Below are 21,539 nucleotides of genomic sequence, written 5' to 3' on the forward strand. Positions count from 1 at the left end.
AGCTCCACGGCTGTGCTCAGTGGGAGCGGCAGCCGGACTGCCCAGCTCTCCATCTGCCATCTGTCTGTCCTTCTGTCTATCTGTGACTTCCTTCCATCTCTGAGGCTCCTGAGCCTCTGCGACAGTGACTCTCTGGCCCCCAAATCTGAGTCCCTGAGTGTCTTCCAGCTGTAAAACAAACCATCTCCCCATCAAGCAAGGCCAGTGACCAGAAGGAGGAAGCCAGCCCCCCTCAGCCGCCACTCCCTGCCCAGGCTGCTCTCGACTATAAGGAGCGTCAAAGATGAAATGAGTTTTTTAATTAATCTCAGAAAAATCACATAAATTTGGATTAGAAAACATGACAATAAGAGGCTTGTTTTGCTGAAACTGCAAGAAAAAAAATAACCACAAGTTCAACAATGATCTTCTGGATCTTTCTCTCGATCAAAAACTATGTATCTTCTCCCCAAAGCACATCCTCTGAGAGCCAACTCACCCTCTTTGCCCCTCTGGCAGGGACCAGCCAGCTCCCCAACCCCCACCACATGGGTGCGGGAGACCCAGCAGCCCACAGGCCATGGCAACCAGAGCCCCACCCCAGTCCCCACAGCAGGGCCACAGAGCCGGCTTTGTTTCCACTGTCTCAGGAAGAAGGCACCATGAACTGATCCTCAGCACGAACCCAGGAGAGGGGCCCCCCAGGCCCTGAGCCGGCTGTACACGGGGGCAGGAGAAGAAAGTCCCTGTGTTACTCCACCTCTAGGAACGAGGGACACTGGGCCCTGCTTCTCTAAGGGACTCTGCTGCTGAACTTCTGGGGCAACTGCAAGCACAAAAGGGTCGGACACATTGGGAGACATTGCCCCGGCTGGAGGGAGGGTGACAAAAGGAAGTCAGGCCCAATAATCATCTGTGGGAGGACGCAACGCGGCTTCGAGCCTCTCACATGGCCGCCAGACCCACGGAGGACAGCACAGTGAGAACCAGGACCACCACACCTGACTGGTAGAGCTGGGGGATCTTCAGGCCCTTCCCAAGGTCCCACATCTGCAGGAGAGAGGAAAAGGGAGAGAGTGTCAGCAAGCAGGAGCCCAGTCACTGTCACAGCTCCCTTCTCAGAGGGAGACCTCCATCAGCTGGGGTCCGGAGAAAAGCCTCCTCCCCACGCCCACCATCACCTGCAGACATCCAGACGCCCAAACCAGTGTTGCTCAAAGAATGTCCCTCTAAACCCTAGGCCCTCAGGAAGCCAAAAGGGTCACACACAGGGAAGTTCTGTGGCTGAATCTGCAAACATCTGACTGCAGACTTCCCAGAGAACTGCTGGTGGCGGTGACAGGTGTGGGGTCAGGGGGTGGTAGCTCTCCAGAACGCCTGAGACCCTGTTGCTTCTCCACTCCCCACTGCTCATCTGCAAGGTGACAGTCGAGCCCACAGAGCTACAGCCATCACAGACAACAGAAGCCCTGTTCTGCACTCAGAAGAGAAGCAGAAGCTCACTGAGCATAAGAAAAGCCTCCCCTGAGCTCTGAGATTCTGCAAAGCACCCCCCCACACCCCCATCCCTGCCAGGGCCAGGAGGTGACTGAGGAAGTGAGTCACTGATCTCAGGAGAGAGCTCGGTTCTTGGGATAAGAAGTCCAGGCAGGAAATGCCCTTCCTCCGGACCTGCCCCTTCAGGGAAGTCCTGTCACCCTGGACCACTGGGTGGGGCCCCGGGACCAGCTGGCAGACAGGCCGAGTGGCACAGGTCGTTCACGCTCACTTTTCTATCCACTGACCCGGCTACTGGACCAGGCTGACGTCCACAGAGTGCCTGTCTCTGGGCTCTAAAGCAGGGTTATCAAAGGTCAGACTATGGCACAAGCACTGTGGGCCTGAGAAGTAATGGAAACCATTAGAAATGGAAGTACGCGTCTCCCTGAATAAGACAGCAAGGCCAAGGGCAAGGAGAGGACAGTGTCTGGGAGCCCGAAGTGCTGGGGGAGGGCCATCTCCTTTATGAGATGGGACGCCTGTCTGAACAGACCCCTCTGAACAGAGGACAGTCCTCAGGCCCCCAAAAGATGCCTAAAGCCAAGAGCACACTCTGGCCCCAGGCCCCCAAGGTCTGTTGAAGTTGGCCCACCTTTTCCAACAGCTCAAAACAAGGGCCAGAACCAGCTCTCGCTCTGGGCGACGGGGCTGAAGCAGCAGCTGCTCATCCTCTCGCACTGCAACCCTGTGCCGGGCACGGCAGGGGCCAAGTGCGTGTGTGACACGCGCGCCCTCCGTGCCACACGCAGGACCCGGCTGCAGGGGCCTCTTTCACGAGCAACCCTCTGAAAAGGGGCAGAGTATCTGCCAGGCCTCACAGCACTGAGCTCCGCCCCGCAGGGCTGCCCGGGGACACACGTCCGGGTCAGTTCCTCCGCAGGCCCCCAAGCCGAGGCCCCACACCAGCAACTTTCAGGACAGCACTGAACCCAGACAGTGAAGGACAGGGTCCTACCAGCCCCGTGACTCCCACCCCCCGGGGAGACATGCCCACCTCCACGAACTCACCAGGTGCCGGACCCCGTTCCAGGTGTGGTAGGCGAGAGGGAAGGTGATAGCAAACTTGGCCGTGTGGATCAGCGCCGGCCCCAGGCCCAGTGACTTCACCAGTTCTAGGTGGGACTCGAAGCTCCCAGGTAACACCAGGGCCGACAAGCCAAAGAGAGAGACCCCTGAGGAGACAAGTGCACAGCCTGTCATGGCCACCCGCCAGCCACAGCCAGTGAGCCGCACGGACTGGCTCTGCAGTCACCAGCTCCTCTCCCGCTGCATTCCTCCAGTGCACCCACACTGCCTTTTCCTTCTTTCCGCTGCTGTCTGTCCATCTCAGTGATTCACCCGTCCCACGCCCACTGAGCTCTCACTCCCATTCTCCAGGAATTTACCTGGGCTCCCCCAGATTTCTCTTCCGCCTGTCACCATGAAAAACCGTGAGTACTTCACCCCTAGAGAACCTCAGCAACAGAAGGATGTTACTAACCACCTCTCTCCATCTTTTAAAGGACTGGCTGTAAAGTTCTTTTTCAATAAACCCCACTTTAAAGTCACACTAGTGTCACCACACAACTTGCCTTTTAGAATTTCCACATGGCCATCAAGTCTCTACGGCCTGAGTGAGTCTCACCTAAGATCTGTCTCGGCCAGCCATCCTGTCGCTGGAACGGATGAGACTGCCAACCTCGGTGATGCCCACGGTCAGCAGGGCTGCGTCCCCACTTGTCAGCATGGCCGTCAGCACCCCGCCCCAACCTCCGCCCCCCACACTGGGCACCGGGCATCCTACACCTCGTGCCCCTGCGCAGGGCCCTTTCTCCACTGGAGCGCCCTCCTCCCCTGCTCCTCACAGACTTCCAACCACCCCTCCTGCGACTCCTTCAGCTGGCCTCGCCTCTGGGACCTCATCTCTACTGAAAAGCCGTCACAGCGCATCACAAGTATTTATTTGTCTTATTCCTGGACGCCTCTACCCCGGAGGGGAGAGGCTGTTACCGTCAGCCCCAGTTTCCAATGCGTAACAGATTAACCAGCAGGTCGGAGGAATAAGCAAACATCCCCGGGTGTGTTCATCTGGTAAACAAAGATTCCCTAAGCACCTACTGAGTACTAGGGGATGTGAATGGTACATAAGACAGGCTAACTGACAAAAATCGGGCAAACAAAATAACTACAAATTATGTAATAAAAACTGTGACAGAAACACAAGTGTAATAAGACCTAGAAATAGCAGCTACTTTGGATGTAGTGGTCAGCAGAGCACCCTGTGAGTTGGCAGCTTTGATGAGGGACTGAGCACGCGAGACAGGGGGAGGGGTGCACACTTCAGATCCGGGAAGACAGTGCACAGCGGCTCTGTGCCAGGGCCTGATGAGCGGTGTGGCAGGGGCACAGGGCAGGGGCACAGGGCAGGGGAGGACAGGTAGCAAGGAGTCTGGCAAGGGACAGGCCAGGCATTTTAGGCCGTGGGGAAGATCTGAATTTTAATCTAAGGAGAAAGGCAAAGAGTAATATATAACAGTAACAGGAAGATTCTAAATGTGACATGACTCAATTTATTCAAAAGGTTTCCTACCATTCTTGATGCTCTGTGTACCCCAGGACAGAAAGATCACAGCTGCTGGACTGATTCATCATTACCGGCCAAAAACTGGATGCTGGTCGCTGTCCAGTCCAGTACTCGACCCCCCAAGAGACCGTTCCTATTACACCTACTTATTGTGCTGCTCATCCTGTTTCTGTGAGTCAATGTCCAGGGTCGAGTTCCTTGAAATTCCATGAGTTCCGGGATAGGCCTGATCAATCTGCCCATTTGACAAGGAACGCCCAAGGCATGGAGCATGCACTGAGCTGCCTACATCACCCACCAGGCAGCACGCTGTCCCCGCAGAACAGGGGGAGCATGGGGACCACTGGCCTGCAGAACCAGACTGCACACTGTCTGGGAAGGCCAGGATCCATGCTGAAGAACACATGGCCATTCAAAAGAATAAAAACAACAACAACGGCACAAATAATTAGTAACAACAGTTATGAAAAAATACATTCGGACTGCCTGAGTAAATCCCTTCCATTGACCTGCCTGCCAATAAGCCGTTAAAGCTCAACTACATGAGGAGGGTGTTCTCAGCCCACACAGTGGGGGCACCTCGAGTACCCAGCTTGGGTGACAGGGGAGGCTGTGCCACTGGATTCTACAGGATACCTACTACATTAGACCACTAAACCAAGACACAGAGTCAAAGCAGCTCTACCGGATACATAGAAACAAACACAGGGAGGCTGACCAAAAAAGGAGACAAAGGAACATGGCCCAAATGAAAGAACAAATCAAAACTCCAGAAAAAGAGCTAAAACAAAATGGAGATAGCAATCTACCAGACACAGAGTTCAAAACACTGGTCATAAGGATGCTCAAGGAACTCAGCAAGGACCTCAGCAGCATAAAAAAGATCCAGAAACAAAAGATACACCAACTGAAATAAAGAACAGTTTACAGGGAAACAATAGTAGATAGAGTGTATGAGGCTGAAAATCAAATCAATGATGTAGAACACAAGGAAGCGAAAAAACCAACCAATCGAAACAAGAAAAAAAGAATCCCCCCAAATGAGGATAGTATAAGTAGTCTCTGGGACAACTTCAAGAGGTCCAATGTTCGCATCATAGGGGTGCCAGAAGGAAAAGAGAAAGAAGTCAGAAATCTATTTGAAAAAATAATGAAAGAAAACTTCCCTAATTTGGTGAAGGAAATAGACACACAAGTCCAGGAAGCATAGGGAGCCCCAAACAAGATGGATGCAAAGAGGCCCGCTCCAAGACACGTCATAATGAAAATGCCAATGGTTAAAGATAAAGAGAGAATCTTAAAAGCAGAAAGAGAAAAGCAGATAGTTACCTACAGTGGTGTTCCCATAAGACCGTCAGCTGATTTCTCAAAAAGAAACTGCGGGCTAGAAGGTATTGGCAAGAAATATTCAAAGTTATGAAAAGAAAGGGACCTACATCCAAGATTACTCTATTCAGCAAAGCTATCATTTAGAATGGAAGGGCAGAAAAACAGCTCCCCAGACAAGAAAAATCTAAAGGAGTTCTTCATCATCATCAAACCATTAGTAAATGAAATGTTAAAGGGACTTATTTAAAAAAAAGGAAGATCAAAACTATGAGCAATAAAATGACAAAAAATACAAATCTATCAACAACTGAATCTAAAAAAACAAGCTAGACAAATAAGAATAGCAAAGACAGAATCATGGATACAGAGAGTGTTTCGATGGTTGCCAGGTGGGAGGGGCGAGTGGGGGGATGGGTGAGGAAGCGAGAGGATTAAGACGCACACATGCGCAGTCACAGAACAGCCGTGGGGATGCACAGTACAGTTAGGAAATGGAGCAGCCCGAGAACTTACATGCACATCACAGACATGAACTATGGCGGGGTCGCTGCCTGAGGGAGCAGGGGGTGCTGGGTGGAGAGGGGCAAAGGGGGAAAAATTGGGACAACTGTAATAGCATAATCAACAAAATACAATTTAAAACATAAAATATTAAAAAATAAAAAAATAATATCCCAAAATAAACATTTGGTTTTGGCCATGGTTAGAAAACAAATACTTTTGCGTCACAAGCTCCTGACCTGGACAACCATCCGTCAGGGTGACACGCATGCTTGACGACAGTGGGAACTGCAGCCTGAACACAAGCTGCTCCCCACCCGCCCGCCGTGTTCCTCGAGTCCCGTCTGCTCACCAACACCACCCACTGAGCAGCAGGTGTCAGTCTGCTCGCAGCAGGACCCGAGCCAGCAGAAACAACCCAACTACGACCTTACAGTCACAACAGCCTCACTGTTTCACTGCAAGTAGGTGAGAAACCAGAAACTACCCACAAATGCCCAGGCCATACCAATCACCCGATACCTGGGTCCTACCGGGCCTTGACCAGACAGAGGAATGCGCCCTCGCGTGGTCACCAACAAAACGAATCTGACTACCAATAGGGAAGAATTAGCTTTCGATTCCCCCTGCCACTGTCTCGCTGCAGCTCCCTAATACAGGACGCTGCATTTCAGCCTCCAGCCCTGCAGTGGACGGACCACTTCAGTGCAACAGTCCTCGGAAGCCCAGGAAGGGCCTGAAGGACATTATGAAAAACAGTATGTGCATGTCTCCAGCATCAGCCAGAGAAAATTTTAAAACACAGCTGATCCTCTCGTCTTGTGGAAAGACACACCAGACCCCAGACACCTACTCGCGCGTGCACCTCCTACCTGGGACAACCCTCACTACCTAAGGAGGACCAGCACACAACCGCTTGGCGGCTGCACTTCCCATCACACGGACAGGCCTTCTGGCCTGCACCAGGGCACCGTGAGACTGGAGAGTGAGAGAGTCTGCTGGCCCGATCAGTGCCAGGGGACAAGAGTGGGGGCAGAAACTGGGTTTCTGCGAGAATAAGGCTGACGACTGGTCTTGGACTGCGTTAGGCCCTGTTCAGTCAGCCACCTGTCTCCACTACAGGCATATCTCTGCTCTGTGTGACCTCAGTAAATACACCAGCAGGGCGTGCTAGGGTGATTTAACAATCCCTTAGAACCTGAGCATAACGGGAGCTCGTAATTAGTTGTTAAAGGAATGGATGAACCATAGGCCTAAATGGACTCATTTTCTCTAAATAAAGCTGCCGAGTTGCCAAGGAGGTGGTGCCCAGAGCCAAAGAAACAGCAAAGTTCTTCACATGCGTGTGCACACACATACATACCTGCACTCAAGGCTATACCAGTGCCGCGGTGGCAGATGGACATCGCCATGGGAAGGGACCACCTGCAAAGAAACAGACAAAGGCACCTGAAAGAAGGGAAAGACGGCGCCACACGAGAGCGCCCGCCCTGGCGGAGAGGACGCAAGGCACTGGGGGAACACCAGCCTTCAAACATGGACAGCGAGCAGCCTTCACATTCCTGTGCGTGCGCCTTCTGGTCTGGAGATCAGAACGTTGGTTTAGGAAGGACTGTGCCGCTGACGGAGCTACAGGGGAAAACCAGTGACAGCTCAAACTCCTCCCTCCCGAGCAGAAACAACATGGGCCGAAGACACCCATTCAAGTCGCCTGTGGTTAGAAAACAGCCACCAGACTACGGACCCTTCTGTCTCCCGGTCACAAAACTGAAGCAAAAGCAAACCCACGTGAGTTTTACTTACCCGCTGTGTCACATGCTCTCGATCACCCTCGGGCCCTGTTGGTTTCCCGAGTGTGTCTTCCGGTCACAGTTGACACACGACAACGTCATGTTAATCGGAGGTGCAGAACACCGTGACTAGTCGTTCTCGTGACTTGAGGCGACCCCCAGTGAGCCCCTCTGACAGCACACACTCCCTGCACAATTCCTGACAATACACCCATGACTCTTTCTACAACCAGCAATGGGTATGTGCTCATCACCTCACCTTTTCCAACCAGTCCTGCAAAACCCCTGCCCTCTGGAAACCATCATTTTCTTCTCCGTATCTACAAAACTGTGTACCCCAAAATACCTGCACCGAGCATTCCGTTTATTCCTTAATAAATCACCTATTCCAAACTTTTTAACCAGTTTTGCTGGACTTACTATGTTTCTTAATCCACAGTAGCTCTAAAGTACTTTCTCATCAAACCGCTTTTTCAATCGTGTTTGGAATCGCCATCCCTGGGACTGGCCCTCGGGCTCAGAGGGAGCTGGTTAGGAGCTGGGGAGGCCAGCAGCACCTCTGTCCTGGAGAGTCAGCTCAGAGAGAGCGCTCCAAGTAGAGCCAGACCATGCATTCAAAGAGTCTAGCTATGTAATGAAAATGGTCATAGTAAGACAGGAGTGATGTCCAAAGAAACCAAGAAAGCGGGCCAGGCACCACTCTGGACTCAGACTGAACAGGACAAACGCAATAGGCGGGAGAAGAGCCACATAACAAAGGACAACAGAGAACAATGGCATCCTTTCGTTGGAAGAATCAGGAGACTGAAACCCAGAAGGAGCTGAGGCTGCAAAAATGCCCAGGACAACAAAATGGGGCCTTTACAGCTGTCCCCAGGAGAGCCCCCTGACTGGGAGGGGCAGAGGAGATCGCTCGCCCACCCTGTCAGAGAGAAGGGTTGTCAGACAGAAAGAGACAGAGTACACACTGACTTCAGAGAACTAAAAAAAAAGAGGTGGGGAAAGTAAGACATAGCTTAGCATCCCCAATGCACCTGGGGCTCCAGGCCAGAGGAAGGAGACTCATGGCCGCCCTGGTTGTCTCTTCTGGAGATGGGAGAAACCACGGTCTGGCTGGCCCGGTGTGGTGCAGGTAAGAAGAGTTCATTTTCCAGACAAACACAATATTTCCAGCAACCCCCAGGGGGCAGGGCATGGTGGGCCTCGGCACTGTCCACCAGGCATGCAGGACATCAAAACCATTTTGCCTTAAGGAACAAAATGCAGCAAAAGCAACACTGCCTGAGCCCCAAATCACTGTCCATCAGTCCCCACATCCCTCCCCCTCTGTCTCTCCGCCCATCCATCCCCGGGTCCCTCCTCCTTCTCTGGGGAAGCCCGCAGCAGCCTGTGAAGCCCGACATGTGGACAGAAAACAAGGGCCATCTAACAGCCTGAGCCAACCCAAGATATGTGATGAAGTGGGTCTTCGGATTCATCTGGCCACTGTGGGTCCCAGCTGAGGCCTCAGACACCATGGGGTGAAGTCGTCCTATTTCCTGTTCAAGCAGCACAAGTCCAGTGCAGACAATCAGGTCTGTTATAACTCACTTACAGAGAAGAGAGTCACTAGCAGCCTGTGATTTCCCTGATAAACACTTTTTCACGCCACACAGGCATCCTCCGGAACACAGATCATGGCTTATTCACCCTTGCATTTCCAGTGCCCAACAGCGAATGACGTGCCGTCACCACACAGCTGCTGCTTTGCAGTGTGTGCGCGTTACCTCCTTGCACTGTGAGTGGGATGCTCATGAAAGCAGGCCAGAGCCCTGACCAGCTGGCTCAGTGGGCTGGGTGTCATCCCGCAAAGTGAGGGGTCACCTGGGCAATTCCCGGTCAAGGCACATGCTTTGATTCAGAGTTCGGTCCCAGTCTGAGGGCATGTGAGAAGCAATCAACTGATGTTTCTTTCCTGCACTCATATTTCTGTCCCTCTCTTTCTCCCCTCCTTCCCCTCTCTCTAAAAATAAACAAATAAAAATCTCTTTAAAAGAAGAGAAAGAAAGCTAGAGACAGTATATTGCAGCAACAATCTAACAGTTGGGCTGCAAACAATCCCATTGAGAAAGTAACAACTGTTCTGCTGGGAAGACACACAGATAACCAACGTGTGCATGAAAAGTCGCTCACCACCGCTCACCACTGGGAGTGCAAACCAAAGCCACGGTGAGATACCTCCCCACCCACCAGGATGGTTGTTATTACAATAACAGCAGCACCAAGTCTTGATGAGGGCATGGAGACACTGGAACCTCCGTGCACTGCTGGTGGGTACACAAAACCGTACCGGTCCCTCAAAATACAAGCCCAAGAACCACCATACACTCTAGCACTTCCGCTCCAAGACACACCCAAAAGAAACAGAAGCGGAGACGTGCGCTCCATGTGCACAGCAGCACCACTCACAACTGCCACAGGGTGGAAACAACCCGAATGTCTGTGGGTGGATGAACCCCACAAAATGTAGCCTATACGAACCACAGCTTTAGCAAGGAGGATATTCTGACATGGCAGCCATGTGGAGATGTCATGCTGAGTGCCACAAGCCGGACCCAAAGAACAGACAGGGCATGATTCTCCTTCACAAGGGGCCAGAGCGGTCAGACTCGTTGGACGGCAAGTTGACTGGGGGCTGTTGGAGGTGGAGGGACCAGGCAGCACTGTCCCCTCAGAGAGCTGCAGCCTGGAAAGGGGACTCTGGAGACAAGTGGTGGCGACCGCAGTACACCACTGTGGCTGTGCCCGATGGCACCGCACCACACACTTCAAAGTGGCCGACAGGCTGGCTTTTGTGTGATGCCTACTCTACCATCACCAAGGAGCAACTCTCCAGCAGCCTCGGTCACAGAAAGGCCGAGTCCCGGGGCAGCAGCCCAGCTGGGAGTCCTCAGGGTCAGGCAGTTTCCCCTCAGAACCGTCCCCGAGGGTCGTGGGGTCAGCTGCAGACCTGGTTCCCCTCACAGCACACCTGCATGTCACCCAGCATGAGTGTTATACTCTTTTTGCTTAACCAATCAATCAAACTTTTTTTTTAAACTATAAAGATGACCCAACTAAAAAAGGAGTACAGCCCTTGAATATACATATATACACTTGTATGCAGACATACAAATGGCCAATAAGCACAGCAAAAGATGTTCAACATCATAAAGGGTGGTCAGGAAAAGAACGGGGCTTAGAGCCCTGGCCAGTGTGGCTCAGTGAACCAAATGGTGGCTGGTTCGATTCCTGGTTAGGGCACATGCCTGGGTTGTGGACCAGGTCCCCAGTACAGGGTTCAAGAGGCAACCACACATGGATGTTTCTCTTCTTTTCTTTCACCCTCCCTTCCCCTCTCTCTAAAAATAAATAAATAAAATCTTTTTTTAAAAAGGGCTTAGATCTATCCTGTATAGTTCCCGGTAGAACTAGAGTCACTGGATAGAGGATATAAATTGAAGTAAGTTCCATAAAATAAGGCTTTCTGACAACAGGAGAAATTCCCATTGGAAAAGTGATAATGAGCTCCCTGTCACTGCAGGTGTGCAAGCACAGGCAGGCACTCACTTGTACAAATACTGCAGGGAACACCCACCCATTGGGCACAATGGTGGCTTTTAAACCTTTTTTTTTTTTTGAACAGCACCCTTTCTTCAAATGCAAAACCCTAATACAAAAACAGACCATGTACGGAAGTGCCAGGTTGCTCGGGTCACCCAGGGTGGGGGCCTGTAGAACAGTCGGCATGCTGGCCTGCCCCTCACAACTGCCCATCACACTGGGTGGGCACCCGTGCCCAGAAGCCCTCTGAAACCAAGGAGGCTGATGATCTGATTAAATGTGAAGGGTCCTTCCAAAACTTAGACATGAAAGAGTTTTATCCAACATCCTTCTGAAGGACTCATTTTCTCCTGGTAACTTTATGCCTGGACGCACTTGGCTTTGGTAAAGGCACTCAGTATGTTAAGAGACAGAGCGCTTCCGAAACTGCTGCCTCAACTGTCTGCTTCCAGGCCCCCCCCAACACCTCCGAACTCAGTAACAGGAAGCAGGGTCCAGACGCCTCGGACCCCCCTCCAGACCTGTCACCTGGGGAGCAGCCCCACAGTCATTGCTATTCTTTTTCCATACCTGTGTCTCAAGTTTCAAACCAAGACAAAGTTCATCGCCCTACCATTTGTAATATGACATGTGAAAAAGTCCCGGCTTGAAGTACAGATTCAGAATAATCTGAGAATTCCTCATCATTAGAATCCTCCCCAAATCTTTCATCTTAAAAAGACTTTCACCGTAAAGTAGTGAGGGCTGAGGTCCCTCATCAACGTCCTTCTGTTTGGATGCAGGATATTCGTCCAACCCTGCAATCAGAATTATTTCTGGAATCCGGCTTGGAAGAAATCCGAAAGGCTGCGGTATTTGTGGAGGCGGTTAAAACAGCCAGCCCCCCTGGCGGGGACCCAAGCAAGAGGGTGGCAGAGCTGGAGATGCTGGGTTAGCTGGAAAGGAGCAGGTCCTGGGGAGGACGCTGGCACGCCAGCCATCGACACTACGTCTGAGGACATGACAGACACACGCGGCTGTGTGCACACGCGAGTCCCAGCGTGCTGCACGGAAAGGGCCTAGACGCCGCAACACCCCGGTGACCACAGCACACCCAGCACCGGATCACGATTCCACAGGAGCCGCACCAGTACAGGCCCAGACAATCTGAACATCAAACAGATGCGAGTCACAGTACAGCCCTTGGGCCAAAACAGTAAGACATCTATCCACCTCCACCTCTCTGTTTCTGGCTCCTAAAACCCTTATGATCTCCTGAGTGATGGGGTGCTAGGAGCATCTTCTATTCTAGTATTTGGTCTCTGACCCTGGTTCCTGACACAGTTCCTAAATCCACTGAGATTTCCTGGGTGCAAAGAGCATCCTTTGTTCAAATGCGGCAACTCTGAAAGTGGGCTGTCACCAGAAAGACCAGAACATGATTACAAGCTTGAACTTCCAGCCCCACCTCCACCTTCTTCCAGGTAGGAGGAGCTAAAGGTTCATGGATCATGTGATGAATGATGAATGGAAGTGATGAAGCCTCCATAAAAATCCCAAAAGTATGGGGATCAGAGTTTTCAGGAGGGTGGGGCACCCCAACTCCAAGGGGACAGAGCTCCTGTGACCAGGACCCTTCACACAGAGAGGTGCCTGCAAGGGCACCTGGCTGCTCATCTGCAACACCCTTTACACTAAACTAGGTAACGTAAGTAGATGTTTCCAGGTTCCAGGAGCCCAAATCACTGAACCCAAGGCAGGGGTTGTGGAAAGCCCTGCTGACAGCTGGCCAGTAAAGTACAGGTCACGGCCCAGGATCATCATGTGAAGCAAGGGGCAGGCATGGGGCACCGCACCCCTCGTCTGTGGGCCTGTGCTAACGTCAGGGGTGAGCACCACAGCTGGAGCGGAGGCTGCCCAGCTGGCATCCGGGGTCGGAACACTGGCTGGTGTGGGAACAACCCCTGCACATTCTGCAGCAGAAGTGCTGGGTGCAGAGGAAACTGCGGTGTTTTTCCTTTAGTCGGTTTCACCAGAGTAGAGGGAAATGATTGTGCTTCTCCTCTGAGCAATCCTCAAGTCTGCACTGGTAAGAAAAGAAGCTTTACCCTAGCAATAAATACACCGAAAAGGGACGAAGGAATCAGAAACATCCCAATTTGGAGCCCAGTACAGTTACAACGGGTTCAGATGTGTAAGTGTGATGAGAAACAATGTTGAGTCTCAGGGTATGTCCCCCAAAATCAGCACCCGTTAAAACACACAAACCCAGCAGACACCCCTTACCCAGTGACAACAGTTCCCCTCACCGGTAACAGAACAGACAAACCATCAGGCACCAAGAGCACGGAACCTCAGAGAGCTCCTGCCCAAACACGCAAGTCACAAAAGTGCATCGGGCAAACCAAACCTAGAGACATTCCGAAAGTGTCAAGGCCATCCAAGATCAGGAAGGAGTAAAACACTGCTCCACCCTGAAGGAGGTTCAACAGACACTAAAAGTGTTAATGCCACACAATCTCGGTGGGACGCGGGGCCTAGGAAGGACACCACTGGGACAACCAGCAAACGTGGCACGAGGATGAGGGACAGACACGACCTGCATCAGCAGTCATTTCCTGCATGGGGTGACTGGACAACGGAGAGTCCTTGAACTCAGGGAGCACATGCTGTAGTGTTAAGGGACCGTGGCAGGCAGAGAAACAACCTCCCTACAGATGCGCACATGCCAGTCCCTGGATCCTGTGAGTATTTAAGGCTGCAGAGGAAAGGAAGGCCACTAAAAGGCTCACTTCAAGATAAGAAGACCAGCCTGGATTATCTGGATGGGCCCCAGAGAATCACGGGGTCCCTGAATGTAGAAGAGGCTGGCAGAAGAGGGTAGTCAGAGAAATGTGACAATGGAAGTGTCAAGTGATGACCAGAAATGAACTTGACCCATCACTGATGGTTCTGAACATGCAGAAAAAGGGCCACAAGCCAAGGAATCCAGAGCAGACTCTGGCAGCTGGGAAGACCAGGAGCTCATCTGCCCCGCAGCCTCCAGAGGGACCAGCCTTGTCCGTGCCCCGACTTTACCCCAGAGAGGCGCTGTGGGACTCCACCCTCAGAATTGGTGGGCAACAAACGTGCTGCTTTAGGCCACAAAGTCCGTGCTGGCTTGTTGGTGATGGAACAGAAACATGACACAGGAGTAACGGGCCATCGCCTCTGCACCTGCCCTTAGGCCACTCAGGCGTGCAACACCTTGTGAATCTGCATGATGCTGCATGGGAGCGTGTGTGCTCTTTCTGCAACACTTACACAAATCTAAAATTGTTTCAAAATAATATTTTTGAATTGATAGCATTTTGACATACCAGGATTTCCCAAATGGTAGCTTTGTAAGGCAGATTACCCTCTAAGGCCAGAAGATAGAATTCAGCCATTTTCTTACGACAGACCTGAGGAAAATAACCAGGGAGCTGTGGGCCAGTCCAGGACTTTCGCCCACTCCTCCCAGATTTCCTAGTCCCAGAGTCCTTACCTGTAGATAGTGATGTGAGGAGACAGAGGACGGTTTGACCCAAGATTCTTATTCCAGAATCTCTCCATCTCTTCTTTGGCTGTGGTTCCCAAAGGAATAGCACTAAAATGAAACCGGAAGGTTTTTAAATGATTAAAAATCGGTTTAAGTTTTTTATATAACAAAACATTAAAATAAAAAAAGGTAAGCTGGGCTGGATGAGCCACTGTGTAAGGAAAACACGCGCGTCCACTCCCCTAACCTTTATGCATGTTTGACTCAGTTATTAACCTTGACTACCCAACAAGGTCGAATCAGGCTCTTTCCCTGCCCACAACACACAGCTCCACCAACAGACACCCTTCCTGGCTGAGCATCGAGGCAAATGTGCTACTTCAAAACCACATGCACGAGTGCATGGCCCTTTTCCCAACCACCTCACACACTCCCGCCTGCTCTCATCTGGCCCCCAAGTCTCCCTTTCAGGCTCAGGAAACCATGAAGTGCACTCAGCTCAGTACCTTTGGACAGCTTCCTGGTTTCCCTCGTCACTGGGCGAGGTTGAAGCCAACTACTAAACAGCTATGTCCAACAATTTAATTTATTTATTATGTGCCCACACCAAACAGGATTCCACCCTCCTGAGAAAAACAAAGTAAAGCATCATGATTCCTGCAATATAATTGCGAAGAATTCAGCGAAAATAAAACAATAATTAAATATGTAATAAACTACGTTAAGCTATAGATATTAGGCCAATTTAGATCTACAAAAATACCAATTTCATATGACACAACCTAAAATACATACTGATAAGTAAACATAGCAAAATTTTAACAACTGATGAATCTAGGTAAATAGTATACAGAACTTCACTGTATTATTCTTCCAACTTCTCTGAATGTATATTTCCAAAATTAAAAATTAAAAAAAATAACACAGGGGCACTGTTGCAACCAAGAGAGTAGAAATGAGTATAGCAGGAAAATATATTTAAGGGCTAATTCCTGCCCAGAACTAAAGGTTACAAGAAAAGAAAGCATTAAAAGAAGAGAGACTAAGGAGAAAGGAAAGAAGAAAATTAGATATCAAAGAAGAAATCAAGAACTGGATTATATCAATGAAATTGAAATTGATGTAGCAGACAAGCTGAAAGTGAGGAAAATCAACAAAGACCAGAGAAATATTCTTGTCTTTCCTTCTACTCTGCAATGGGCAAAAGCGACCACTACCCTATATTTTCAGCCACCCCAACTGCAGCTTCTTTCTTTCATATGTAGCCCCCAAATCTAAGCCAACAATCTGCCACTTTCCCCAAAGGGAGAAAAAAAAAGCAATAATAATATCCACAGACCCAGCAACTTACTTTCGGATGCAGAGCCGAGGCCCCAGGTGGGCTTGGAGGCAGGGGCGGCCAGCGTGCCTGTGAAACAGAGAACCAGAGTCAGCACGCACTCCAGGTCAGCCTCCGTCCTGCAACCAACTCAGGGGTGAGGTGGAACACCATGCATAAGGTGGGAAAAGTGACAGCATCAGCGTCCTTGAGATTACTTTCTAGTAGGAAAGTCACAACTTTAAATAACTTGAGAACAATCACAAATCTTACCCAGAAATGCAAAACAGTTTTGGCTGAACACAAACTATGCAAGGCAAATCATGACCAGAGTCAGTCACACCTAACAGGGAGATACAGAAAGGGACTTTGAAGTTGGGTTGTGAAGGAGGTGATGGTTAAGAGACACGAGTTGAAGGAAAAGACAGGGTGAACTGCTAGCAACCCCCAACACCCAGCTTAGCTCCAGGGGCCACCTCCTGCAGGGGGCTTAAAAGGTGGGGGAACAGGGGTCTGTGGACCAAGGGCCCCAAACACTAAGCTCTCGCTTCAGGAACCACATCAAGTTTCAGACAACCTGGGTGAACTCCAAATTCAAGTCTCTCGTCTCTCGTGTAACAGTGCAAAGACACAGGAACACAGACATGTCTTTGCTATGCACAGCAAAAGGTCCCTGAGGAGGATGCACGGGTTTTCCACTAGGAAGCTGCTCCTCTCAAGTCTGACACTAAGCTGTGCCGGCACTCTATCGGAGCGCCGAACTGACCCAGAGCCAAGGTGTGAGACAGCATCACCTCCACGCCGTCTCCACGCTGACTCACTTTACTGTCTAGAATGTAAAATACGCTGACTCCACAAAAGTTCCCATGTCTCTCCTCTGTTTCCCACCCCCCCTGCCCACCGCAGGGACACAGATCTCAGAACCCTGGCAGTGGCTGGTGGCCCATCCCTCATCCCCGAGTCGCCCCACTAAGAGTAGCTGCATCAGCATTTCAGGAGCCTCACAATCCACACCAGGACACTAGAAGGGCCCACAACTTGAAGGACAATTAATCCAACCAGCACTTCCTCCAGCCCTGCCCTCCTTCCAGCTTCGGAGGCACGAGGTGAATATGGACATTGTGTGTCCATGGCTCCCAGAAGGCAGCAGTGGGAGCAAACCTCCCCACATCAATGGCAGGGATTGTGGCTCGGACGCTGGGGCCTTGCATTCCTGAGCCCGGCAGGCCCCAGCTAGAGGCTCCCAGGGAGGGCTTGCACACGTGGGCTGGAATCTACAGCCTCTCTTCGTCCAGGGCTATTGTTTCCCAAACACCAACGTCGACTTTGCACAGGCCCTAACAGAAACCAGCTGCACAAACTCCACAACCTGGTCTGGAATGTGACAGGAGTTACCTGTCCTTGCCCTTCATGGGAAACCAGGAACTCTGAAAAGATTTATTTTCCCCCAAGGAATAGTGCTTTAAACGTTATAGCTAGAAAGTAATAGTACCTTCTTTGTGTTACTTTAAGTTAAGAAGCCCAGAACTTTTAATCTCCAGTCGGTGTTGCTCCCTTCTGAGTGCACTGCGCACGTGTCCCCGCAATGCTCCATTTTTGGAGCTCGCCTCTGGACTGGGCAACCACAGTGACACAAGAACAGCACTGGACGAAGTACAAGCCAGATTCGAGTTCTAGGTCTGCCTTCGTTGTGTGTCTTTAGCGAGTCACGGAGCTTCAATTCTTCATTCATAGAATGCAACTGATATACCTGCCTTGCTCTTGCTGAGAAAGTGACATGAGAGATATACAGGAAAGCATTCTCTGAACTGCAATGTACCACGTGTATGGAAGATAGTAATATTCCACCAGTCTCCCCAAGGTCTTTAGAATTCGCATCACATCCACTAAAACCGTCAGTGGTGATGAAAATATTCACCTGCTAAAAAGAAATTTGACATATGAAGCAAACCCAAAGTTATTCAATTTGATCTATGTGATCAAATGACATAAACCCATTTTTGGTCCAAAACAAGATGTAACTGTACTATAATGAGTTTCTCTTATATGACTTATATAAGACTTATATGAGTTTCTCTAAACTGAATCTGATAGTAAGCCAAAAAGTTCCACAGATGTCTGTGACAACAGCGACACTAAAGAGATGCATGGCCCTAAAGACACGATGAAGAGTGATCATTTATGTACAAAAGCTCTGATTAATGGTTATTAGCCCACCGCTAACTCCCAAGCTACAAGGTAAGTCATCCTTGATTTCTTCCTTCCTCTCACCGCACATATATGCAAGGCATGGCCCAAGCCCACAGCACGATCTGGAAACTCCAATGCACTGTTTTAGTGGCGTGCTCTTCGTCGCTCACTAAGAGCGGTGTCGCAGAGCTCCTGGGCGATCTCCCCATCACCGACCTTCTCCCTATCATCCATGCTGGCGGAGCTGACTCACTGAAAGTCTTTCACTGTTTCCCACTGCCTACAGGTTCACGTTCCTACTGCAGACAAACGAGGCCCTTCACAACAGCCCAGTCCAACACTCTGGACCTATTTTCCAACAAATTCCCTACAGCCTCTCCGTCTCTCCCACACTGCAGGCGACACCACACCCACCAGCAAGAGCCCTCTAAGTCCACAGGATTCTGCTTGAGCTGCTGTGACTGGGGCCTCCCTCACAGCCCAACAGGCTCACCCTTCAACACCAACACCCACAGTGGCAACATCTCCACACCACTCTTTGCACCTCTGTAGCAACATCTATCCTCTTGCTTTATAATCAATCTATTTATTTACCTCCTCTCCTAGACTCTGAGCTCCTCAAGGACAGGACGGGAAGACTCTGCACCTCTAGCACCTGCAATAATGTCTGACACAAAGAAGAGGCTCAAGAAAATGGTGTGTGTGAGCACACTCATGTTAAAAATCTGCCTTACAAATGTAGGGTTAAAACGTATTTTTGCAGCTGTTTCACATGTAGAATTTAATATGATGAGCAACACCCAGAAGGTTCATGGCTCTGGTGACTCCATGCTTAAGCAGCATGAACTCTGTGAGGCCGAAGCCCAGCTGTCCTCTAACTCTGTCGCTGCCTTGGCTTTGGCAAGTCATTCCTTGACCCAGTGCCAACAGAGTGCGCTGTTCTGCTGGGGATCCATGGCCGGCTAATCTGTGAACTGTTTAGGGACTATACAAAACACGGAGCACTATTCAAAAGCTACGACGTACAGCACTCTGATAACTAATATTCAACCACATACTAAAAATGTCCAATATTTCTCTTAAGAGGGCCCAAGTTATTACTACATTCACTCACAAATGAGGAATTCACAATCATGGAATCAATGACCTTGACTTCTTCAAAATAATCAGAAGCCAGCTCCCAACTTCTCAGAAGGTATTCTCCTTTGAGGCTACACCAGCACACTACAAACAGTTCCAAACCCCTGTAGCGAACTAAGTTAGAACTGGAAATTCATCAGGATATATACATTTTTTAATTTTAAAAAGCCCTCCTATAAAATCTCTCATGAGAAAGGAACAGGGCCTCGGACCACCACCAGTGCAAATGTCTGCTTCCTGACACTGGATGCTGGTGGTGACAGGCTACAGAACTGAACGGGACACTATCTCAATGGGACCCAGTCCACAAGCTGAACGACCCTCGGCTTCTAAACCTGGTCCTGAAAGAAACTGTTTACAACTAATATGATCACTTCAAGCTAGATGTTGATCCCACCAAAAGCCCTTGACCATCACCAAATCATAAGATGTCAAAGAATCCAAAAGTATTCAATTATGGTCAAACAAACTAGAAGAAGGGAGGCAGTTCTGGCAAGACTGGGAAAGGCATCTGTCAGAAAAAAAGGACTCATTTGGAAATGAGAGTCAGGGAGAAAAATATAAGATAACCCATTCCTGATCACGGCTCCCAAAGGGATCATTTTGTCAACAAACGAAATAAACTCCCTCTATTTTTACACTGAGCGACTTAAGTGGAAAGAGAGAGGAGGAGACATTTGGGTAAACCAGGAATTAAATCTCAACAGCATCAAAGCTAACTTTCCATAACAAACGGTTTCCAGAAATAGCGCTGGCACAAACCTCTTCTGGGATCTGTACCAGGGGAGTGTGAAAAGTCACTAAGCGCTATGGTCCAATGGCTCTGAGTAGAGGAGGCCTGGACTGTGGGCAGTTTGGAGCGGAAGAAAATCTAGGGTTTTTCTTTGGACAGGAATCGACATTGTACAGAAAAACTGGGGCTTCCTCTCCCCAGCTCCCCCGCAATAAGAAGAGAGATTAAAACGGAATCCTCTGGGCGCTTTGGGGCGGCGGTAAGAGGCCCACTCCCCACCAGCAGCTGGGTCTGCAGGCATCTGAAGCAAGGGCGAAGTACATCGAGCTCTATCCCCACCAGTTTCAATTTCTAAGAAAGATGTCGTCGGAACGGTGGGACCCCCCCCCCCGGTCCGCTGACCTCTTCGAGCTACAGCCATACCTCGTTCTACTGTGCCTCACAGGTGTTGTTTTCTTGTTTTTTTTTTTTTAAGAAATTAACCCGAGACCTCCCTCCCCACCATCCCCAGCAAAAAGGTTATTGCTGGTTTACTGCGACTCCCAAGTCTCGCTCTACTGCGCGGTCTGAACAGAACACGGCGGGTCTCGGACGTATGCCTGCATTTATTTCGTCCGAGCCTGACCGCCCCGTGCAGCTCAGCGGGACCCGAGGACAAACTCAGCTGTGGGGAAGCAGAGCGGGAGAGAGCCCGCGCCCTCCGCGGCCAGGAAGGAGGCAGAGAGGGTCGGCGCCCCCACGCCCAGCGGAGCGGCGAGGGCCGGAAGGGGTCTCTGGGACCCCGCATGGCCCCCACGCGCGCGGGCCCTTCCCCTGCCCGGGCACCAGGTGAACGGCCGTCAGCGAGACGGCAGCGGCCCAGGCGGGTCTCCCGGGGGCCGCCGGCACCGACTCGCAGCCGCGTACGAAAGTCACCTCAACAACAGCGCAGCCATCTTGGGTTCCTATATGGACGGAAGTGACACAACGGCCCTGCCCTCTCCCGGCAGCGGGGCGGGGCCCGTGTCACGTGACCGCGCGGGCCTCGTTAAAGGTCTGGGAGCCTCCTCCTGCCCTAAGCTAAGGTGTACGGAGTTTATGCCTTTGCACACACGAGTTGGGGGTATCCGCACTGCCTCCTGGGCTGACTCCCAGAATTTGCCAGTTTCGGTGTACGAAAACTCTTCCCGTGTACGTTTCTCGTTTTGATTCGCACCAGGGAGGCCTGACCCTGACTTTTCCCCAGGACCTGTCAGTCTGATCCCCGCCCCATCCGTGGGGTCAGACAAGTGTTGGTAGCCGCCCGAGACGTTCCCTCCCGTCCTCACGTGCAGCCTCTCCTGTGCGGAGACGCGGGAGTCCAGACCCAAGTCTGGAGTGAGGATGGGAGGTGGGGA

At 50.8% G+C, this 21,539-nt stretch overlaps 1 protein-coding gene across 1 annotated transcript; it reads right to left on the reverse strand.

Moving 5' to 3' along the window:
- Positions 1-277: 277 nt before the first annotated feature.
- On the reverse strand, positions 278-21,143 carry SDHC (succinate dehydrogenase complex subunit C). The gene is made up of 6 exons (XM_037149786.2): positions 21,079-21,143; positions 16,134-16,190; positions 14,789-14,890; positions 7,275-7,336; positions 2,527-2,690; positions 278-1,029 (listed from the first exon to the last, which is right to left on the reverse strand). The coding sequence occupies exons 1-6, from the start codon at positions 21,096-21,098 to the stop codon at positions 925-927; spliced, it is 510 nt and encodes a 169-aa protein (XP_037005681.1). The 5' UTR covers positions 21,099-21,143; the 3' UTR covers positions 278-924.
- Positions 21,144-21,539: the final 396 nt, after the last annotated feature.

The sequence above is a fragment of the Artibeus jamaicensis genome, unplaced genomic scaffold (assembly GCF_021234435.1).
Source record: "Artibeus jamaicensis isolate MK-2021 breed Jamaican fruit bat unplaced genomic scaffold, CSHL_Jam_final scaffold_625, whole genome shotgun sequence".
Classification (NCBI taxonomy): Eukaryota; Metazoa; Chordata; class Mammalia; order Chiroptera; family Phyllostomidae; genus Artibeus; species Artibeus jamaicensis.

Excerpts from the sequence above, each read along its gene's own strand:
- SDHC (XM_037149786.2), bottom strand. The coding sequence starts at position 21,098 with ATGGCTGCGCTGTTGTTGAG. Across the intron at positions 16,191-21,078 it reads ATGGCTGCGCTGTTGTTGAG|GCACGCTGGCCGCCCCTGCC; the intron begins GTGACTTTCGTA and ends TCTGTTTCACAG. Across the intron at positions 14,891-16,133 it reads CCTCGGCTCTGCATCCGAAA|TGCTATTCCTTTGGGAACCA; the intron begins GTAAGTTGCTGG and ends GTTTCATTTTAG.